Here is a 19,595-nt window from a genome sequence, read left to right as displayed (position 1 = left end):
GCAGCCTGCCGGAAAATCACCTGTTTAGATGACAAACACTGCAATCCCCTGCAATCCACACATTCTCCATGTCTCCTTCCTGCTGCCCCCCAAGTTACGGACTCTTAATCTGCCCCGCTGTGCTGCTGAGTGTTTTATAATGGGCTTAAATATTATTGATCGCTTCTAAAATAACAAGAATAGCGAGAAACAGTAAACAATAACTGAACAGGTCTTTTTTCATATATGCCAAACAAACAAAAATGTGACATACACTAAAGAATACTGCATTTACTTAATTTTTTTTACTTTATTTAACTTCCACTAAATTTAGACTTATAATATAAACTATAAAAATCATTGAACATGATATCAATTATAATTGGTTCAGATATATGTAATGACTGTTAATTAGACTACTGATTAGTCTATTTTATATCAATTTATAGCCAGTTCAAGGCACGTTTATTTATTCAGTCCAGTTATTTAATTCAATGAATCAATTCAGCTATTCCAATTTAGTGCATTTCATCAATTTTGAAACACGTTTGTTTCAAATGTAAGCAGTTTTACAAAATGCAATAGCACGATTATTCAGTTCAACTCTGTTTATTAAAGTTTATTAACTGCTTATTAAATTCAGTTCAGTAACAGAGCCAGATTGGCAAATTTAGAGTCATTATCTGACTCAATTCAGTTCAAATTTTGTTCTCGTCTGATAGAGTTAGTGCAGTAAAATTGGTAATATGACTGAATGTTAATGACCTCATAAACCCCAAATGAGCAAGCCAAATAAAACAGAGGCTTTATCTAAAAATTATAAACTAAATCATTTCAAAATAGCACACTTCAAACTAAACTCATTGTTTTTAAAAGCTAAAATGCATGTATGAATTCACAACGTTATTGAATACTTAATTCTCTTCATCCCAAGTGAGATGTACAGCATGTAAAATGCATATTCATATGTTAGATCATGACAAATCTGAATGTTAAAATATAAGAAATTAGCATGCAATACAAAAAAAAAGATCCAATATGAGTCAATAACGATCAGTTCAAAAGCAGATAGACTGCAATTTGGCAGATGTGAGCATAAAGCCACAAGATACTTTCTCTAAGGCCATGTTTGACTCTCTTTTCAAGTTAAGCTAGGAAATGAACTAAAGCAGATTCAGATGTCAGTGGATCGCTGAAGATGATCCTATATGTATCAGCTCATATAATTCACCGGCCTTCTTATCATTCCAGGAGAACGCGTTTCATCTACTCCGTCAGAAAGAGAGTGAAGGGAAGAGAAAGAGAGAGTGTTTGCCCTCAGATAGGGTGAGAGGATTATCTATGAATTCAATCCCTGCTTGATATTGCCATCCTTGTCCATCTCTCTCTTGCGTGCGCTTTCTCTCTGCATCTCACCCCCTCTCAGAAATACATGTTTTTATTATCTGAAGATGTTAGTCCGAGATAAGATGCTCCCTACGCAGACACCTTTCCTGCAATCACAAAGCTATTCTGCTTTTCTATTTAACAGAATAAGCATTCGCGGTGTCGCTGAGTTACTCGGCAGGAAATCGCAAGCCGTTTGGAATTTTACTAATGTGCGACAATGAAAAGGACGAGCGCATTATCACAAAGCGTTGAGAAATAATTCGCGGTTGTTTTATAAGTGGCGTCTCAATGCTGCCTCCGTATATAGAAAAATCATTTGCAAATCTCTTGACAAATTCCGAAGATGAAAGGCTGAAATGTCCTGAAGTCTCCGAGAGCTTTTACCGCTCACAATAGCCACATGGTGAGGCATTGAGGAGCTAAAATCGTTGCCCTTAACATTTTGGGTCGCTGATATTATCAACTGGCACTTGACTTTTGCAGAAGGACAAAGAAACGCCGGCCACAAAGAGGCGATTTCTGTGATTAGTGATAAAAAAAGGGTGACTTTCAGTCCAGGGGACATAGTATCAATCTCAGCCAATTTTAGGCCACCAACATGAAATATGATTTCATAAGACAAATGCGGTGTCATTCTTAATGTGCTTAACCTTTACTGTCAATGAAAAAGTATTGATCGCTCCGTGGTATTTTCTCATCATTTGATTTCAGAGAGCCTGGTAATATATGATGGTGTGATAAGATGAAAGATGAATGGCAGCTGAATGCTCTCACTTTAACAAAGCTGAATGGCCCCCGCTGAGAGATGGGGGGTGTGGACAGAGGAGACAGGAAACAGGAGGAGAATATGGGCTGAAATTTGTTAGACGTGGTTACTTCCTTAGTTCTTCCTGCAACTTCTCTAGTTCACCCAAAATTTAAGATGCTATCGTCATTTACTCATCCTTGGGTCATTCCCTTTCCACAAAAATTAAAAAGAAAATAACACTTTGGCAGCGCTTCATAAATGTGCAAAAGGATTGATTTATTGAGTCAGTGAGTCAAATTCAAGAACCGGATCTGTTTGATTCTGTTGATTAACAAACTGATTTGTTTGAAACGTTCTTGACGCAATATATTGATGCTTTGCAGTATCAAGTTTTCTCTCTCTCTATACACACATATTATAAAAAAAAAAAAAAAAAATATATATATATATATATATATATATATATATATATATATATATATATAGAGAGAGAGAGAGAGAGAGAAAGAGAGGAGATTTTTAACTGATAAAAGTTGTGCTGTCAAACAAGCAATATATATTTATATATTTATATATATGTATATATTTATGAAAGGTTTTGATATGTTTATATGCTAAATATATTTTTATAAAATATAAGAATGCAAATATATACATGTAAATATTTGTACTTTTGTATTTTCCATTTGTTAAAGAATCCTGAGTAAAAGGGTTTCTACAAAAATAAAAGCACAAAATTGATAATAATAATTGTACAAATCAGCATATTGGAATGCTTTCTAATTATTAAGGATAAGCCGTGCCGTTACAGAAATAAAAAAATCTTAAAATGCTTAAAATACATTTCAATAGAAATATATAAAAATATAATAATATTTTTCTATAATAAAGTTTTTGCTCTGAATAAGATGCTTTGGTTAAATTAATTGGTAAAAAGCAACCAATTTATTCTGAAATTGCTCTGTTCATGTTATACAGAACAAAGTAAGATTTAGATTGATTTAGAATGAAGCGAGATTGAATAAATAATGACAGAATTTTAATTACAGGGTGAACTATTCCTTTTAAGCACAGTGGCATCAAAAATATCATCACTGTACACCTGTGAACTCTTGTTCTGACAGCATCTTTTGGGATTATACGCTTCGTGATTCATAGCAAAAGCAAACTCAGAACTTGTCAAAAAAGAATAGCAATTTGATTTCAGAAATAACCTGCTGTCTATATCACTGTTGACTGCCATTAGGATATGCTGTCTTTTTTACTCTTTCTGCCTGCTGTCACCGCTCCCTGTTCTCCTCTGTCTGCTCGGAGCGCTGTTTCCATTACTGCCTCATTGTGATGAGTAATTGGGGAGTCTGTGTGCAGTCCTGCGTGAGCTCTTGATCTACTTAAAGAACCTAATAAGCCTGTATTCTGCAGCACTGCAACCAAATAAGCACTGCATTCGCCCGGCTTATTAGGAGGTTAGCTTGATTTATTCACCTGTGCGTTTGTATGTGTGCTGGCGTGGGTCTTTTTGACAATGGTAAATCGCTACAATAAGGAGGAATCAAGTTACTTAAATAAATATTAAGTTGCTCTTTTTTTTTTTTAAACCAATCCTATTTTGTCTTTTATGGGGATGAAAAAAAAGGTGTCTAAATGTGAAGAAACAATAAAAGGTCTGGGGTAGCTAAATATTATTTGATATTAGCTTAATGATTTGGAGTATTTAGAAAATTAATTTTGAAATTATTAATTATTATTAATTCTATCTATCTATCTATCTATCTATCTATCTATCTATCTATCTATCTATCTATCTATCTATCTATCTATCTATCTATCTATCTGTCTATCTATCTATCTATCTATCCGTTTAGTTTGCTATATTTCTTATTAGTTTGCTAATTTTCTCAAAAAAATTTAAACAACAACAAAAGAATTAAACTGTTTAATTTTCCTACTTAAGTTATTTTCATTACTATGAATTATCTATGGTAATTTGTTGAATGAATAAAAGACTTTTAAAAGTGATTGTACAGTGATACAGCGTAATAGTTATCCATGGTTATTCATTTATCATTATCCATTTTGTTCATGCATGGAATGTTCATCGTTATAGTTTATTATGAATCAAAAAACGCTCAAATGATCGATGCAGTGTACTCAAATTCTTGTTTAACTTAAGTATAATTTGTTCTATTGCGTATAAATGTATCTGATTCATTTAAAGCCGTCTCCTCGTTTGAGATTTATAGAAAAAAACGCCTCTGACTTACTGTGACCAGCCGGCTGAATCATTAGTGTTTAATTTTGTGTTCACTTCCTCAGCTCAACCCTCTGGCCAGTCAGGCAGCAGTCGCCGCAGCGGCGGCGATGGGTTCGATCGCCGGGTCACAGGTGTTTGGTAATGCTCTCTCCAGCCTGCAGGGGGTCACTGGACAACTGGTCACCAATGCACAAGGACAGGTACCTGTATACACACGCGCAGCACATTTAAACGATCGTGCGCACACGAAATGCACGTGTAAGCTGAAGTCTGCCGCACATTAATCACAGTACTGCAAGTCGAAGGACAAGTTAGCGTTCTACTGAAACGCTCTGAACATGATTTCCTTTATTAGTATAATGTAACCCAGGTACCCAAATCCAGTCTTGAGTACTGACCTTCGTGCCCCATCTTTAGCCCCGATAGAACGAGCCCGAGAGGGGAGTAGTGTTTAGATTGGACAGCCGCGTGGGAGTGCAGGGGATAAAATGCTGACCTTGTCATATTTACGGGGCCGGCTGCAGAATTGTTCCATCAGTATCCAGAGGCTTGAACGATGAGGCTTGTCAGACCAGGGCCCTATCTAATGAATCATCTTATCGCAGGTGCGCACCGCTCCCATATTAAAGGAAAGATTGTATAGCCAATGTGCCCTTTCACGCTACAGACGGCATTATTTACCTTAACCCTTGTCTCATTCCCCTCCTTGCACTGACACTTTCTCTTCTGTAATACGACAGAAAGCATTGTTTGAGAAAACGCACGCTGGGGGCCTCTTTATGTAGCCTATCCGCTCGCGTTGAAGGCTTTATGGACGCTTTTAACAGTTTTGGCTGTGAATGTAATCAAAAATATCTAATGACATTTTATATGTAAAAGGAGCCGTATAATCTGGCACAGTGAGGACAGTAAAATAAATCGGCTTATCAACTTTCAAAGGGAAGGAGAAAATGGTCTCTATGTCTTTTGTTGTTGACGTCAAAGGCAATGTGTCACAACAAAACTCATCTCTAATCTAGTAGAAACTGGCCACATGAAGCAGATGCATCTGTGCATATACATTTATTACACAAAAATATATAATATTGTTCAGTTTGTTGTCAAGATTTTAAAAAAATATGTTCTTATGTTACTTTTATTCAGCAAGAATGCTATAAAGTAATAAGAAATGGGCCTTGGTTAACATTAACTAACAACAAACAATTATTTTTCTTTTTTAGCATAGCTGAATCTTTATTAGATTTCATTCAGATGTTTAGATTTATTGTCAGTCTTCTTATTTTTTTATTTGTTTATTTATTAGAAAATGTTTTTTGGGGTTCTTTGATAAATAAAAAGTTTAAAAGAACAGAATTGATTAAAAATAGAAATCCTTTATAACAGTATCAGTGCTGTCAAAGTATCCATAATAAAGGTTTTTGTGTACACAGTATATGCGTATTGTGCTGTGTATATTTTATATGTATATATAACACAGTACAACATTTATATATTATATATTATATATTTTAACTATACATGGATGTCTGTGTATTTATATATACATTATAAATATATACACGTCTATATGAAAAATGAATTATATTCCCTACTTGTTTGGTGTTTGATAAAATGTCACTCATATAAAAAGATGCCGAGTGTATGCATGCGTACGGTAGACGTTACCTAACAAACTGGTATGGCCTTGTCTATACTGAAGGTGCCTGCAGGGCTTGGCTGGACGTATCGGCATGGCGATGCCGTTGATGGGATGCGCTGTGTTTGTAGTGTCGTGGCGGCTGACACTGGCTGACATAATCAGGTCATTGAGACGGTCAAAGCCCAGGGCTACAGGCTCTGCTCTCGACCTTATTACTGACGCACATTATTCAGTTTGAGTCTGCTAAAACACCCACCACCCTTTTGAGCCTCGTCCCCCTCCTTTCTTTTGCTTTTAACATTAAAATGATACTAATACAGGCCCCAGACGTGGCCAGGGGAACAGCAGATGCTGCCACAGACCCAAAAAAAAAGGAAAAGGTTGGAGTAAAGGGAAAACTCAATGTGTTACTTTAGACTGAAGCACTCTTTGTTTGGTTAGGGTGTTGATTTGGCTCTTAGGCATTAATGTTGGCTAGATATTAGATTACTAAAATAACACAAATGCGGCTGGGTTGCTTTAAGCTCAGTCTATAAGTAGCAGAGTTTTCCCTCAGCTGCCACACAGCTGAAGATCGTCTCATTTGGGATGAGAGATTGCAACAGTGTCATGGGAAAGGATGCGTATTGTAATAAATAGTGGATGTTGATAAATTCAAACTTTTTAATCGTTATTTTAAATATGTATTTAATGTATTAACTGGAATAAATGTGCAGTTTCAATTACAGTCACAGTTTGCCATTCAAATAAGGAAATCATAAGGAGATCATTAGAGTTTCATACATGTAGTGGATGGGAAGAAACTTTAATTCTGTGGAAATAGAAAATAGGTGGAAAAATACACACAGTATATATAATATCTCACTGCATATTATATTATATCATAAGATTAAAGTTGAAAAATATTTTCCTTTTAAAAATACCATTTTCACAGCCTCAACATATCAGCCTATGAATATTTCTGAGTAAAATATAAAAATATATATATATATATATATATTATGTTTACACTGTAAGTGCAGAACTGTCAATTAAAGCATCAAACGTAAATATTGGTTTAACAATATTTGGATCATTACAGGCTGATGATAACACAAATAACTTGATAACTTGATAACTTGATAACTTGATAACCTGATATGAAATAATTATGTTTAAAAATGTCTTATGGAGAGAGAGAGAGAGAGAGAGAGAGAGAGAGAGAGAGAAACAAAAGTTGACATTTGTCATTGCAAAAACTAAAAATGTAAGGACTTAAGCGTCATGAGGACTGTGAAAACATTTCATTTTTTAGCCTATTGTATTTTCGCAGATGTGACAGGGTCTGAATAAAGTAAACTTTACAGCAGTATTTGCTAAAATGGTCCTCTGCCTTCCATTCTCAAGTCTAGTCATTCGTCTTTTTTTGTGCTTAGGATCAAATGAGTGGGAAGATCAAAGTTTTTCACCACAATGACCTTAGCAGTCTCTTCTGGGCTTGAATGATAGCAGGGGCAAAATTCCCAGCTCTTTTAGAACTGTTTGGCTTTCTCCCTCTTCTGAATTTTCAACTTTTCATCCATTTCCTTCGTTCTAAATTTACGTGGACTAAGACTCCGTTGGGAAATAGTTAAAGAAAGATAAAAAGAAAGAAAAATAAATTAATTCTATATAAAAATAAATAATGTTTTCCGATTGTAATAATGCTTTATTTACTTGTAACATAATTATATAATATTAGTTTAATACTAATTTACAGATTGTATTTGCAGTGCAATTGTTCTGCAAATACAGATTATTTTAACATTCAGTATGGGTGCATAATATATTTAGCATAAACTTTCTTGCTGTAAAGTATCTTTATCTTCATATATATAAAGGAAATCATTTCTTATTATTTAACTTAAGCAATTGAAAACTTTGACCAAGACTTTGATCAGAAAAAGTGGTGTTTGACCGTTTCTGATCTGTGTTACTTTCACAGCGACGGGTGTTAGAAGTTTGGAATTCTTTCTCAATATGTGTCCCCATCCTATTCCCCTCCAAACAGCGGGCAGTAGGGCAGAAAATGGGCAGGGATATTGCCTGGCGGCCATGGCTAACGCTGAAGATTGGCCTGGCTGCAGGAAGAGATGACATTCCCTGGGAATCACTGCCAGTATAATCCTAATGAGTTCTGCTCAAAGAGGAGAAACAGAGAGAGAGAGGGAGAAAAGGAGGAAGGGAGATGAACGCTCACCACAGTGTAAAACGCAAGTGTGGAAGAACAAAAGCAAGTCTTATGTAGTATAGGAACAAGAGAAAAACAGTTATTGACACAATGTATGGACCCTTTAGAATTTACTTCATAGTAATTCTTTTATCTCCTGCCATTTGAGGCAGGTGTTCCTCATGCGGACAAAATACATTATCGGATTTAGAAGCGGAGCACAGGCTCTTGCCGGATTGGTTGACAATGTTTCAGGAGATTGTTGACATCAAACACCCAACATGATCGAGTCACCAGCAAAGTCCACATATGTTTCACACAGTTTTACCAAATCAGATGGATTTTTATTCGCTACTTATACAGATTCACGAGGAACATGGCAGCATTTTAGACAGTGATGGAAATCGTTTTAAACTTAATTTTCCTTCTGCATCATTTTTATAGCTCAGCTGTTTTATTTGGGACAGACATCATATACTGTAATATCAATCCCCATCAGTTTAAAATGTAAAGGGTTAGTTTACCCTAAAAATTACGATTTACGGTTATTGGGATCTGAAACAACACTGCATTTAAATGACTTATATAATGTGGACAGAAATTTATAGAATCAAAATGATCTTCTTTTATGTTTTATAGAAAAAAAACAAGGCATTCTGATTTGGAACTATATGAGGAATAAATGAATTTCCAGTTTAGCGTAAACTAATATTTCTAGTTTAGTTTCTTCCTAAAATAATTTTTAATCCTAATTTAGCCTTTCTATGAAGTAGTGTTCAGTGTTAATCATATCAGTAACACATTACAATAAAGTGTATTAATTACCATCGTTAAAGATCATAGATAATATTAATTTCAGCCTTTACTAATGCATTGTTAAAATCACTAGTTGCGTTTGTTAACATTAGTTAATGCATTGTGAACTAACATGAATAAACCACGAGCAACTGTATTTTCATTAATAAATAGTGTAAAATGCATTGTTCGTGTTAGTTAATACAATAACTAACGTGAGAAATGACACATTATGCCTATTGAGATGGTCTGTATGAACCAAGGATCCAATAAATAATATACTCAACAAGACACACGTACATGCAGCAAACACTAAAACAATAACGGCAATCTGCATAATTTAGTTTTGGCACACACGCTAGAAAGTACAGCAAGAGTACAAAAGTGCAGGCCTAACAGTATAATTGATTAAACTAGTGAAAGAAATCAAATTGAAACTTCGAAAGCTCGTGAAATCGTATAGAAATGTCAGATATGATTGACAGCGTTTTTTACAGTGCAGTTTCTGTTTGCGGTTAATGCAGTTGCAGGTGTAAAAACATGCCACGGTAAGCTGAGAGCGATGTGAACGGCGCTTTTCAGAGCGGCACGGGACAGTATGTAGCTGTCAGCTCGTGTGCTGTATTATTGCTTGCGTTAGAGCAGCCACTTAGTCCAATGAGAGTGAATAATTGAGCGGAACAAGCCCTGAGACAAGACAGCATGCAAATGCCATGTCGGGGGACACGAGCGCCACACCGCACAATAAAATATGCTAAGTGGCAGGAGAGAGGGCCGCGGAGGATTGAGAGGGAGCGATAAAGAGCGACGGAGGGAGGGAGGGAGAGAGAGATAAATTATCTGTCGCTTAATGCGAAGCAACGCAACCAAATGAGCCGTGGTGAGGGTGAATTACACATAGTCAGCCCTCCTTTTTTCCACCGCTCCATCGTCATTATGTCAAAGAGAGGAGGGAACAGGCGGAGGAGAGGAACGGTCAGAGATTATACAGATGCAGAGCTTGTTAGCGCAGCTGGGGGTCCGCTGGCAGGCGAGGGTAAATTATACGCAATAGATCAATGGTGCTTTTTCAGTCTAGGTGGTATATCAGACATGTGTACACACACACACACACACACACACACAAGGGGGAAAGTGTTTTTTAACGTTTTCCGTTCCTCTCTGTTTTGGGGGTTTTGCACTCTTGTTTCTTGACAAAGTATGTCCCAGACGTGAAGGCTAAGACTAGGTTATGGGTGTTTTCTTAGCGGCAAAAATTAATTGCTGCAATTTATATCATATAGCATCCTTTTAATGTATTAACATACTTTATGATTCTTGATTGCAGAGCAGAGTAATTGTACATTAAATGTTCATTTGACTTCTTTCAATTTGATCTTAAATTTATATAAGTTTAAATAATTTTTTTATTAATAATATAGTGTTTTATTACTGCATTTATTCTGTGATATACTGTATTACGCCAAAAGAAAGAAAGACGCATGAACTGGGTGAACTGTTTTAAAGTTGCTGAAATCCTTTTTAATCCTAATTTAACCTCTATATGAGGTATATTTGAAACGTTCTTGAGATCTTTTAAAAAAGGCTAGGCTAGACGCTTTAAGATTAACATAAAACAACATTTACAATTTTAAAGATTTTTGTTTAAAGCCATATTGAATTAATTAAATTGCAAAAGAAAGTCTTAACTGGTGAGTATAAAGACCATTATGAAGCACTACTGTCCTCCTGAAACATTTGCACAAAGGCAAAAAAACATTTCAACCTTGGAAGAATCTGCATCTTGGAATAAATACATTCTTATACTGTACATCTTTCATTAGAAGGCCAGGAACATATACACTACCGTTCAAAAGTTTGTGGTCATCATTTACTTTTAAAGTAATGAACACTTTTATTCAGCAAGGTTTCATTTAATGTATCAAAAGTGATAATAAAGACTTTTACATTGTTACAAAAGATTTCAATACGTTTTAAATAAACTCTTTTGAACTTCCTATTCATTGAAGAATCCTGAAAAAGAGTTTCCCCCAAAAAGATTTTTAAGCAGTTTCTCAGTGATTTCTAAAGGGTCATCCAACGATAAAGAAAATTCAGCTTTGCCATCACAGGAATAAATGACGTATTTGTGATCAAATAAATGCAGTCTTATTTCATAAGTAGTATAACTAGTGTCAGTTTGAATGTCATGTTGATTAATATATATATATATATATATGTATTTTATGAGCAAACAATTTTTTTATTATGAACTGTTGGGTTCATTATGAACTGCTTGTGGTGCTCTGGATGAAAGAGGTCTTAAGTCTTGCGATTCCACTGACATAAACCGTTGTTGTGTGCCAGGAGGAGGCGTCGGGTCCTTTTCTCCAGCGCAGTTGTTCTACATGGCTCATTGAAGCCGTGGCCTTGAGAGGTAAAACACTGCAGCTACAAAGGGTTACAGCCTTTGATCTGTGACAACTGGAGAAAGGGGGGGGGGCCCGAAGACCAGAGAAAAGGACTGTGGGAGGAGGGCGTCCCTTATGGACACTGGGACCAGAATTATAATAGAGTGTGTGTGTATGTGTGTGTGTTTTATTGGGGGACGAGTGGTTAAGAGGCTATGTTATTAACTCTGCATTTTACACACACACACATACACAGATTTTTCCTCTGGTCTTATGATAGATAATACAGTCAGTGGTGTGCACCAGCACACATAAAGGTACTCAGAGCCTGACCTTTAGAGAGGAGCAAAGAGCACATTTTGTGTGGGGGGCTTTCATGTGCCCATACTTGTGTCTGTGTGTGTGTACGCCGTACGTTCATCTGGGTTTGTGGTTCAGTGCAAGTGGTAATGTATGAGTGTGTGTATGTCTTTCAAGCCTCTCTCCAAAATAAAAAGGTTATACAGTCTATTTTCTCCACCCCGTACTAAGTAGCCCTCTATTCGGTAAAACCTGAGGACTTTGATGCTCTGACACTCCTCTAGTGCTCTAGCTTGATGTCTTTGTTGTGTTTGTCAGGTACAAAGATTAGGAGTGATCATGATCTTTGTCATGTCCAACTGAATAACACTGTATCAAACAGAGGCAGTGATGAAGCGTATTTTTGCACAAGCATAAATCATCATGCATGCGTGAGGAGGTGTGTGTGTGTGTGTTTGAAATGTTGTGTATGTAAATATTAATATATTCATTATATATGAAAATACATACATTAAAAGTTGAAGTGAAGACATTTATAATGTTACAAAAGGTTTTGGATTTTTAAAAAAAGATCATCAGTTGTGAAAAGTATTCTTGAATGAATGAATGAATGAATGAATAAATGAATACGTTTAATGTCATATGTCTAACAGTACAAACAATATTTCAAATCTCTCATTTAAAAAAACATGCACACATCCAAGTGCATTTAAAAGACGCACAAATCCCACAAAGTGCAAATATTAACTGCTAAACCATGTAAATATCGGGCAAATTAAAAAAGACATGTTTCTTAAGCACCTGTTCTGTCTATTACATGTGTGAAGTATTTGTAACACTGAAAACAGGCAAAATGGCTGCTGAAAATTGAGCCTTGTTATCACAGGAATAAACTGTATTTGAAAATAAATTAAAATACAAAACAGTTATATAAAGTTGTAATTATATTATACAATATTACAGATTTATTGTATTTTAATTAAATAAATGCAGCCATGGTGTACGTTTAAAAACATTTTAAAAAGCTTACTAATAGAGTAGATTAAATATTGCTGATTACTTAAAAAAAACAAACTGAATTTTATTTCTCTTCTCTTTCTTTATAGATCATTGGTACGATCCCTCTGATGCCAAACTCCGTAGGACCCTCCAGCCAATCAGGGGGCGGCACTCCCTCACTGCAGGTCCAGCCAATCACACCACAGCTGCTGACCAATGCACAGGGTCAGATTATAGCCACTGTGATTGGCAACCAGATCCTGCCAGTGATCAACACCCAGGGAATCACGCTTTCTCCCATTAAGCCTGGACAGCAGGTATGCAGTGACTGTTTAAAATGACGATTTTATGGAGCATTGATTTACATTTTATATATTAAGTTTATTAAACCGAGTACCTAAAAGCATTGTATTAAATATGCATTTTCAATAAAAGAAACATTTCAAGTGCCGAATATGACATTGTGTGCAATACATCCTAAGTATCAAGCAACCTCTAATATACAACATCATAAAGGCAAAAACATGTGTAAGCCAGATACTATAGGCAAAGAGAACCCAATCATAAAGCCCTTGCACAGTAATACTGCATTTAAAGGCCTTGCACCTACAATAATGCATAACAATAATAAAACTTTCATATAAATCATCCTCAAATAACAATGATCAAACTCTGATATCAAATAATAATCAGAAAGGCAGAAAGAAAACACATTTAAAGAGCATAACAACAGTGCAAAACACAGCAGACTATACAGGCATTCATATTATCCCCCGTCCCACCCTATAATCTACAGCGGTCGACTATAAAAGCATCTATAGGTCAACCTCATTTCTGTTGGAGCAACTCTATGTCATATTTACTGGAACCTTTGATCACAGACGTAAACGCAGTAATGCATTTGTAATAATGTTTATGGATTTGTCTGCATTTCAATTGACTCCCAAACATTTCATGCAGCGATAATTTATGGCTGTCAAACACGGTGGCGGCAGAGAGATCCACTGAAGCTCGGTAATTCTCACAGACCTGTCGACAGTTCTGACAGTGTGTGCAACACTACTGACATCTCTCAGCATCCAAAGAAAAACACACTCACGCACAAACACAAACACACAGAGGAGAATTAATAGTGCAAGAGAACAGCAGAGAGAAGCCAACCCACTTTTAGACAGATGAGACGCTTGCTTTCTTGAAGAGTGGAGATGCACCGTCTACAAGAGGTGCTCGATGGTGCATAAAACATGAAAATGTATGGTGCCGCAGTCATGCCACATTGCCCATAATAATGACTCATATTGTAGCCACATAATTTTGATTTCTGGGCTCAGTAAACGTGTGTGTTTTCCTTTTTGTGTTAAGGTTTCGGCGCTGAATAGCCAAACGCTGTCATTCCTTTTGTGTACTTTAAAGTATCTGACAGCCGTGTTCAATGGAAAATTGAATGCAACCTCTAGAATCTCCACCCGCCCTTATTTCTCATCTCTAATAAACAGGCTGTGAATTTCTCAACAGTTTCGCCACATTACTCTGAATCTGCTTTCTCTCGAAATAGAAATAGCCTCTTTCTTTTCTTTTCTGTAGTTTCATGAGCAAATTTCATTTGCAAAATTTGTTACGCATTCTGTGATTCAAATTGATTTGTGAAAAAAAAGCAGGCAATAGAATAGTGGCAAAATGTAAACAAAATGTGGTAACTTGTAGTGAGAAAATATTACTTATTGACATTTTCTGTGTAAATGATATATGCTTTTGCAGCTTATTTGCGATTATAACATGCAATCTTTAACCAGAAACAACCAAAAAAATTCGTAACTCGAATAATACCTTCGTTTTTAGAGAGTAAGTAATGCAAGTGCTTTCGTAAAATGATAAGTTTCACTTTTATGCTTTTAAATCCTCTAAAAACTGACCCCATTCACTTCCATTGTAAGTGGCTCACCATAACCTCAGTGGTTTTTTTAAACAAAACCTAGAGACGAGTCAAAATGAATGTTAATCAACATTTTGAAACAAATGCTTTTGATTGGCTCTAACCTTGTGGTTGAACCTTAAATATTACTTTATTACCTTGAGCTGATCTGCCATGGTAATTCAAATGTTACATTGTGTTTGTTCATCAGCTTTTTTATTTTCTATCATTTTTTTCAGCTACCGCAGGCTGGTCAGACTTCACAGGCCCCTCCTGTGTCTCAGCCGAGTCTGCTCCGTATGCCCCACAGCCAGAGCCCTCTTCGCCAGGCCTCTTCGTCCTCCTCAACATCATCATCCTCATCCTCGGCTCTTAGCGTCGGGCAGCTAGTCAGCAGTGAGTGTGCACCGTATCTCTGTGTGGCTGGTGGATATATGTTTTTTAGATGAGCGTTAACTAAAATATTCTGCCTTTTCATTCTGTTTTTATCAGATTTTAGTTGATTCTGTCATCTAGCTGACCAAACTGTAGCCCTAATGAATGGAAGGTTGTGTTTAGAACGGCTTTGGCCTCGAGAAGCACCACATATAAATCACTCCCTCCAGCCTGTCAGAGCCACGCCGGCCCTTTTAAAAACTGTTTTACTTAGATAAATTTTCATTTGTCATAGCCAATTGGCCTAAAACCATCTGCAATGGAGTTTTAAATTCAATAAACAGGAAGTAGCCATTGATCAACTTGCTGTGGATATAACCAATGGACTGTTGTGTTTTCATTTTTTCCCATCTTGTTTTGTTCAAAACATACACAATACCTTTAGCATTCTCTATTCATTTCATCAGTTTACCGCCGTGGCGCAGCTCTCCATGCCAGATTGTGTTTGTCGCGATGTCCTTGGCTAACGTTAATTCCCCAGAACATGTTTTGAATGGAGGAGGGAAAAAAAAAAGCCTGACTGACCCCACAGCCACCATGTTCAGCTCAGCTGGAAAAAAAAAAATGGCTTGTTTTCAAGGACCGTGCACTTTTTTATTTGGCAAATCTTTTTTGGGATTTTATTTGATGTGGTGGAAATCATAATAACGGTATCATACCACACTTTTGGGTTGAGACATGAAATCGGGTCATGGTTGATCTTTTGGGGTCAAATTCTTAAATCTAAGAACATTATTAAAAAGGAATTTATTTTAACAGTTCAGCAGTAAACGCAATAACAAGCCAAAAGGCAATGTGCCCTGACAGTTTGTCATAAATGATTATTATGTGGTCACAATACAAAACTGCTGCATTTAACTCAGGGATTTTCAATATCGCAAAGAAGCAAGTTCAGGTTTCAAAATCTGATTTGCATATGAGGAGTGACAGGGTGCTGGTACAATAGATTTTGACTTTAAATATGTCTGATGGATTCTTTTAATAATTCATTCATAATGACGCCCATGAATTATTTAATCGGCCAAACTTTTCTTATGTAAGCAAGATGCAAGACCACCTGGCAGTGGTGTATAATACCCAATCACATTTTATTAGCCTAAAATGCCATCTTGAAACTACACGCCCTGAAGTGCATTTCTAAAGCTGCTAAATGAATCAAGTTGAAATTGAATCTTTGCGTGCCTCTGACTTTTATAGCAAAATGACCTATAATAAGGCATAAAATGAATATGCATTGCTTTCAGAAAGGCACTTTTGAATGCAATTGACGAAAGGATTCATTTGAGAAGTGTAATTCTAAGTTGCCAATGAAGAACAGATTTCAATGTAGTGTTCATTTTAATTTCACTGGCTTTCACACTTAGATTATGTAAACCTGGAAATAAGTAACCATATGCTAATACAAATTTTCTCAATGGTTGGAAAATAACACAGGAATTCTAGATAAATGGAAGCTATTTTGATGTGATTAGTCATTTTACTCTTAAATTAAGTGCATTCATGCATTTACTCTATGAAGACTCTCAAGATATTCCTGTTATATTAGATCATGCAAGATAATAACAAGAAGATGAAGATAAGTCAAAATATACTGAAAATGATTGAAAAGAATTTGTCCATTTGTCCTTTTGTTCAAGCAGCTGCTTGAAATATCTAGAAGGTCTTCATTTTCGATATAAAATACAGGCAAAAATGGAGTAGCTAACGTTGCATTGTTTCAAGGGTATGAATTGGTGAACGAAGAGTTGCAGCTTTATACTTTTCTCTTTTTTTTTTACAGACCCCCAGACTGCCCCCAGTGAGGTGGATGGTGTGAACCTGGAGGAGATTCGAGAATTCGCCAAAGCATTTAAAATTCGCCGGCTGTCTTTGGGTCTTACTCAAACTCAGGTGGGCCAGGCTCTCAGTGCAACTGAAGGCCCTGCCTACAGCCAGTCTGCCATCTGCAGGTATGGAGGTCTAACAGCTATAACAATTATAAAAAAAAATTATTGCATTATGTAATATTATATTATATTAGAAAGGGGTAAAAAATCTATTAGCTATTATATATATACATTATATATGTGTGTGTGTGTGTGTGTGTGTGTGTGTGTGTGTGTGTGATTTTTTTTTTTTTTTGCCATAGTACAGACCATAATTTAATCAATACCATAAGCAGGTGATCATAATCTTTAAATAGTCTACTTTGCACATTAGTGTTGCCCAGGTTTACAGTAGTACCCTATTTATACGAAACTACAAAAAATGTAAATGTTACACAGAGATGTTAACTGATGTGCAATTTATGTCAGACCCATCTGTTTTAGACCAGTCTGTGCCTGTCTCCACTCGTCTTCTGCATATATAAAAAGATTCAGTTACTAATGTAAAATACATCAACTGTGGTATTACAAGAAGCACTTAAACCACTTAATAATTTCTAAGGTCCATTGCCATGTATTCACATGACATTTAGCTGAAAGGAACTTGACAGGGCTTGACTTTTAATAAACGTGGTTTTCCACAGCGGAACAGCAAAACGGATTTGGACATAAACTGGGACATTTTGTAGCATTAGTAAATCAAATATTTAACATCATCATTATAGCGAAAATTCAGTTTTTCATTGAGGGCACTTTAGTAGTTCCTGTGTACATCAGAGGAAAATATGCACCAAAAAGAGGACAAATGTGATGCCAGATAACAATAAAAAAGGATAGGAATAAAAAAAAGTTTTCTTTTTGATTTTGAGGATCTTGAGGGGTCAAGTGAATTGATAATATGTCAATTTTCCATTTTCGTAGAGAAAGAATTAAATATATGTTTAGTGCAATTAACCGAATACAAGTTAAAATAATGTTTTGTTTAATTATTAGATGCAGTATGTTGTATCTTACATTTATAACAGTGTTGTAAACGTGTACTGCATTCAAGGAAAGTGCAAAATAAGCAATATAAACAGTACTCAAAATAATAAAAACACAACATTAATTACACTTGATATAAAATAGCCCAAACCTCATTTGAATAAATTTGCCACAATTTGTGACACATTAAGGTTTATAGTTCAGAGTTTCCTGTTTCCTTTTCATTTTAATGCAGCGGGATTGTAAAAGTCTTATGGTTCGTCTGATGAGACGCTTGTGTTTATCTGACATGCCGCCGTCACACGCTTTTTAAAATTTCATCATATCAGCAACGAGCGACCGATAAAACCTGAAATTGCTCGGCGGAGGGAGAGTGAGGGAATTCCTTATGAGGCTTCAAACTAGTGTAGAAAGTCTTAAAAATCCTGCATGAAATATTTAGCTGCATGCATTATTTAGATATTTATAGCATACATTAAAAACCATTAGTTTCCAAAATAAACAGGTGATGCGATGTTTTTTTCTCTATGCGCGTCCTTTCGTCTCGTCAGAAGGGAAAGGTTTTTTTTTTTTTTTTTCATTATTTGTTCATTTGTATGACATTGGACATGACAGTGCGCAGAGTGTTTCTGGCTTTAAAGGCAGACTTCACATGCTTTAGTTTAGTTAACATCAGCAGAGACAAGAGGGGAAAGAGGTGAACGCGTTTTCGCTTGTGAGCGTGTGAGCTCTTGGGGCTCTTGTAGTCTTTGCTCAGTCAAACTCGGCCTGACAGATGTCTCTATCTTGTCCGATCTCATAGTTCACAGAGGAAAAAAGCTTTATTGGTTCGTCTGAACAATCACAAAGGTGCATCGTCAAACTGATCAGAGACAGGGGTCATTATTAAAGCTCGGAGAATCCGGATGCCTTATGACTGATGTGAAGCATTTGACATGACTGCAATGAAATCATAAAATGCACATCTGACGTACTCAATTCATTGAGAATAAGTGTATAGTAAATGCCGTAGATAAATATTCAGATCTCATTAATGTATAATTGTTTGTTTAAATCTGTTAAACACGCCATACTCGGTGCGTCAAATTAAATTTTCCTGCTTTTACACGGTGCGGTTCACAGCCATTTCTGGCACGAGCCCTCTTTTGCATGCACCGCTGCACGCGGATGCTCATAAGATGTCATATCATCACATAATTGCGAGATGGGAATCGCTTTTCCACTTTTAAGCCGCGTGGATTTACAACATTAATCCACACCAAAACACTGGATCCACATCAATGATTCATGTCTCAGGCTGCAAAGCTGCCATCTATAATTTGCACAACAAATTGGGCAGAAGAGCTGCTTAACATGACTGTATATATATTTAATCACACCTACTTTTTTTTCTGCTGCAGTTTGCTTCATTTCTATCTCAAGGCTGCCCTCTTTATTCACCTAAAAAAAAAGTATCATATATATTTAGTTAATGTTCAGATCAAACCTTTGAAATTTTGTCTCGAAAATCCTTGAAATAGAGTAGATGCTATTAAGTGCATTACATTAATTTATGATTTTGGCATTTTGAAATTGAAATATATATATATGTTAGATAATAGGACACGCGCACACACTCACACACACCACACACACACACACACACACACACACACACACACACACACACACACATATATATATATATATATATATATATAAAAAATAAAAATGTATAA

General features: G+C 36.0%; 1 protein-coding gene across 1 annotated transcript in view; it reads left to right on the top strand.

Moving 5' to 3' along the window:
- Nucleotides 1-19,595, top strand: part of pou6f2 (POU class 6 homeobox 2) — an 87,336-nt gene that overhangs the window by 61,854 nt on the left and 5,887 nt on the right. The window contains 4 exon segments of the mRNA XM_043225829.1: nucleotides 4,433-4,570; nucleotides 12,789-12,998; nucleotides 14,833-14,989; nucleotides 16,809-16,977. Coding sequence (XP_043081764.1) covers nucleotides 4,433-4,570; nucleotides 12,789-12,998; nucleotides 14,833-14,989; nucleotides 16,809-16,977 — 674 coding nt within the window.

This window comes from Puntigrus tetrazona, chromosome 24 (genome assembly GCF_018831695.1).
Source record: "Puntigrus tetrazona isolate hp1 chromosome 24, ASM1883169v1, whole genome shotgun sequence".
Lineage (NCBI taxonomy): Eukaryota > Metazoa > Chordata > Actinopteri > Cypriniformes > Cyprinidae > Puntigrus > Puntigrus tetrazona.
The sequence above is the reverse complement of the archived record's forward strand: the minus strand, read 5'-3'. Positions and strand labels throughout refer to the sequence as shown.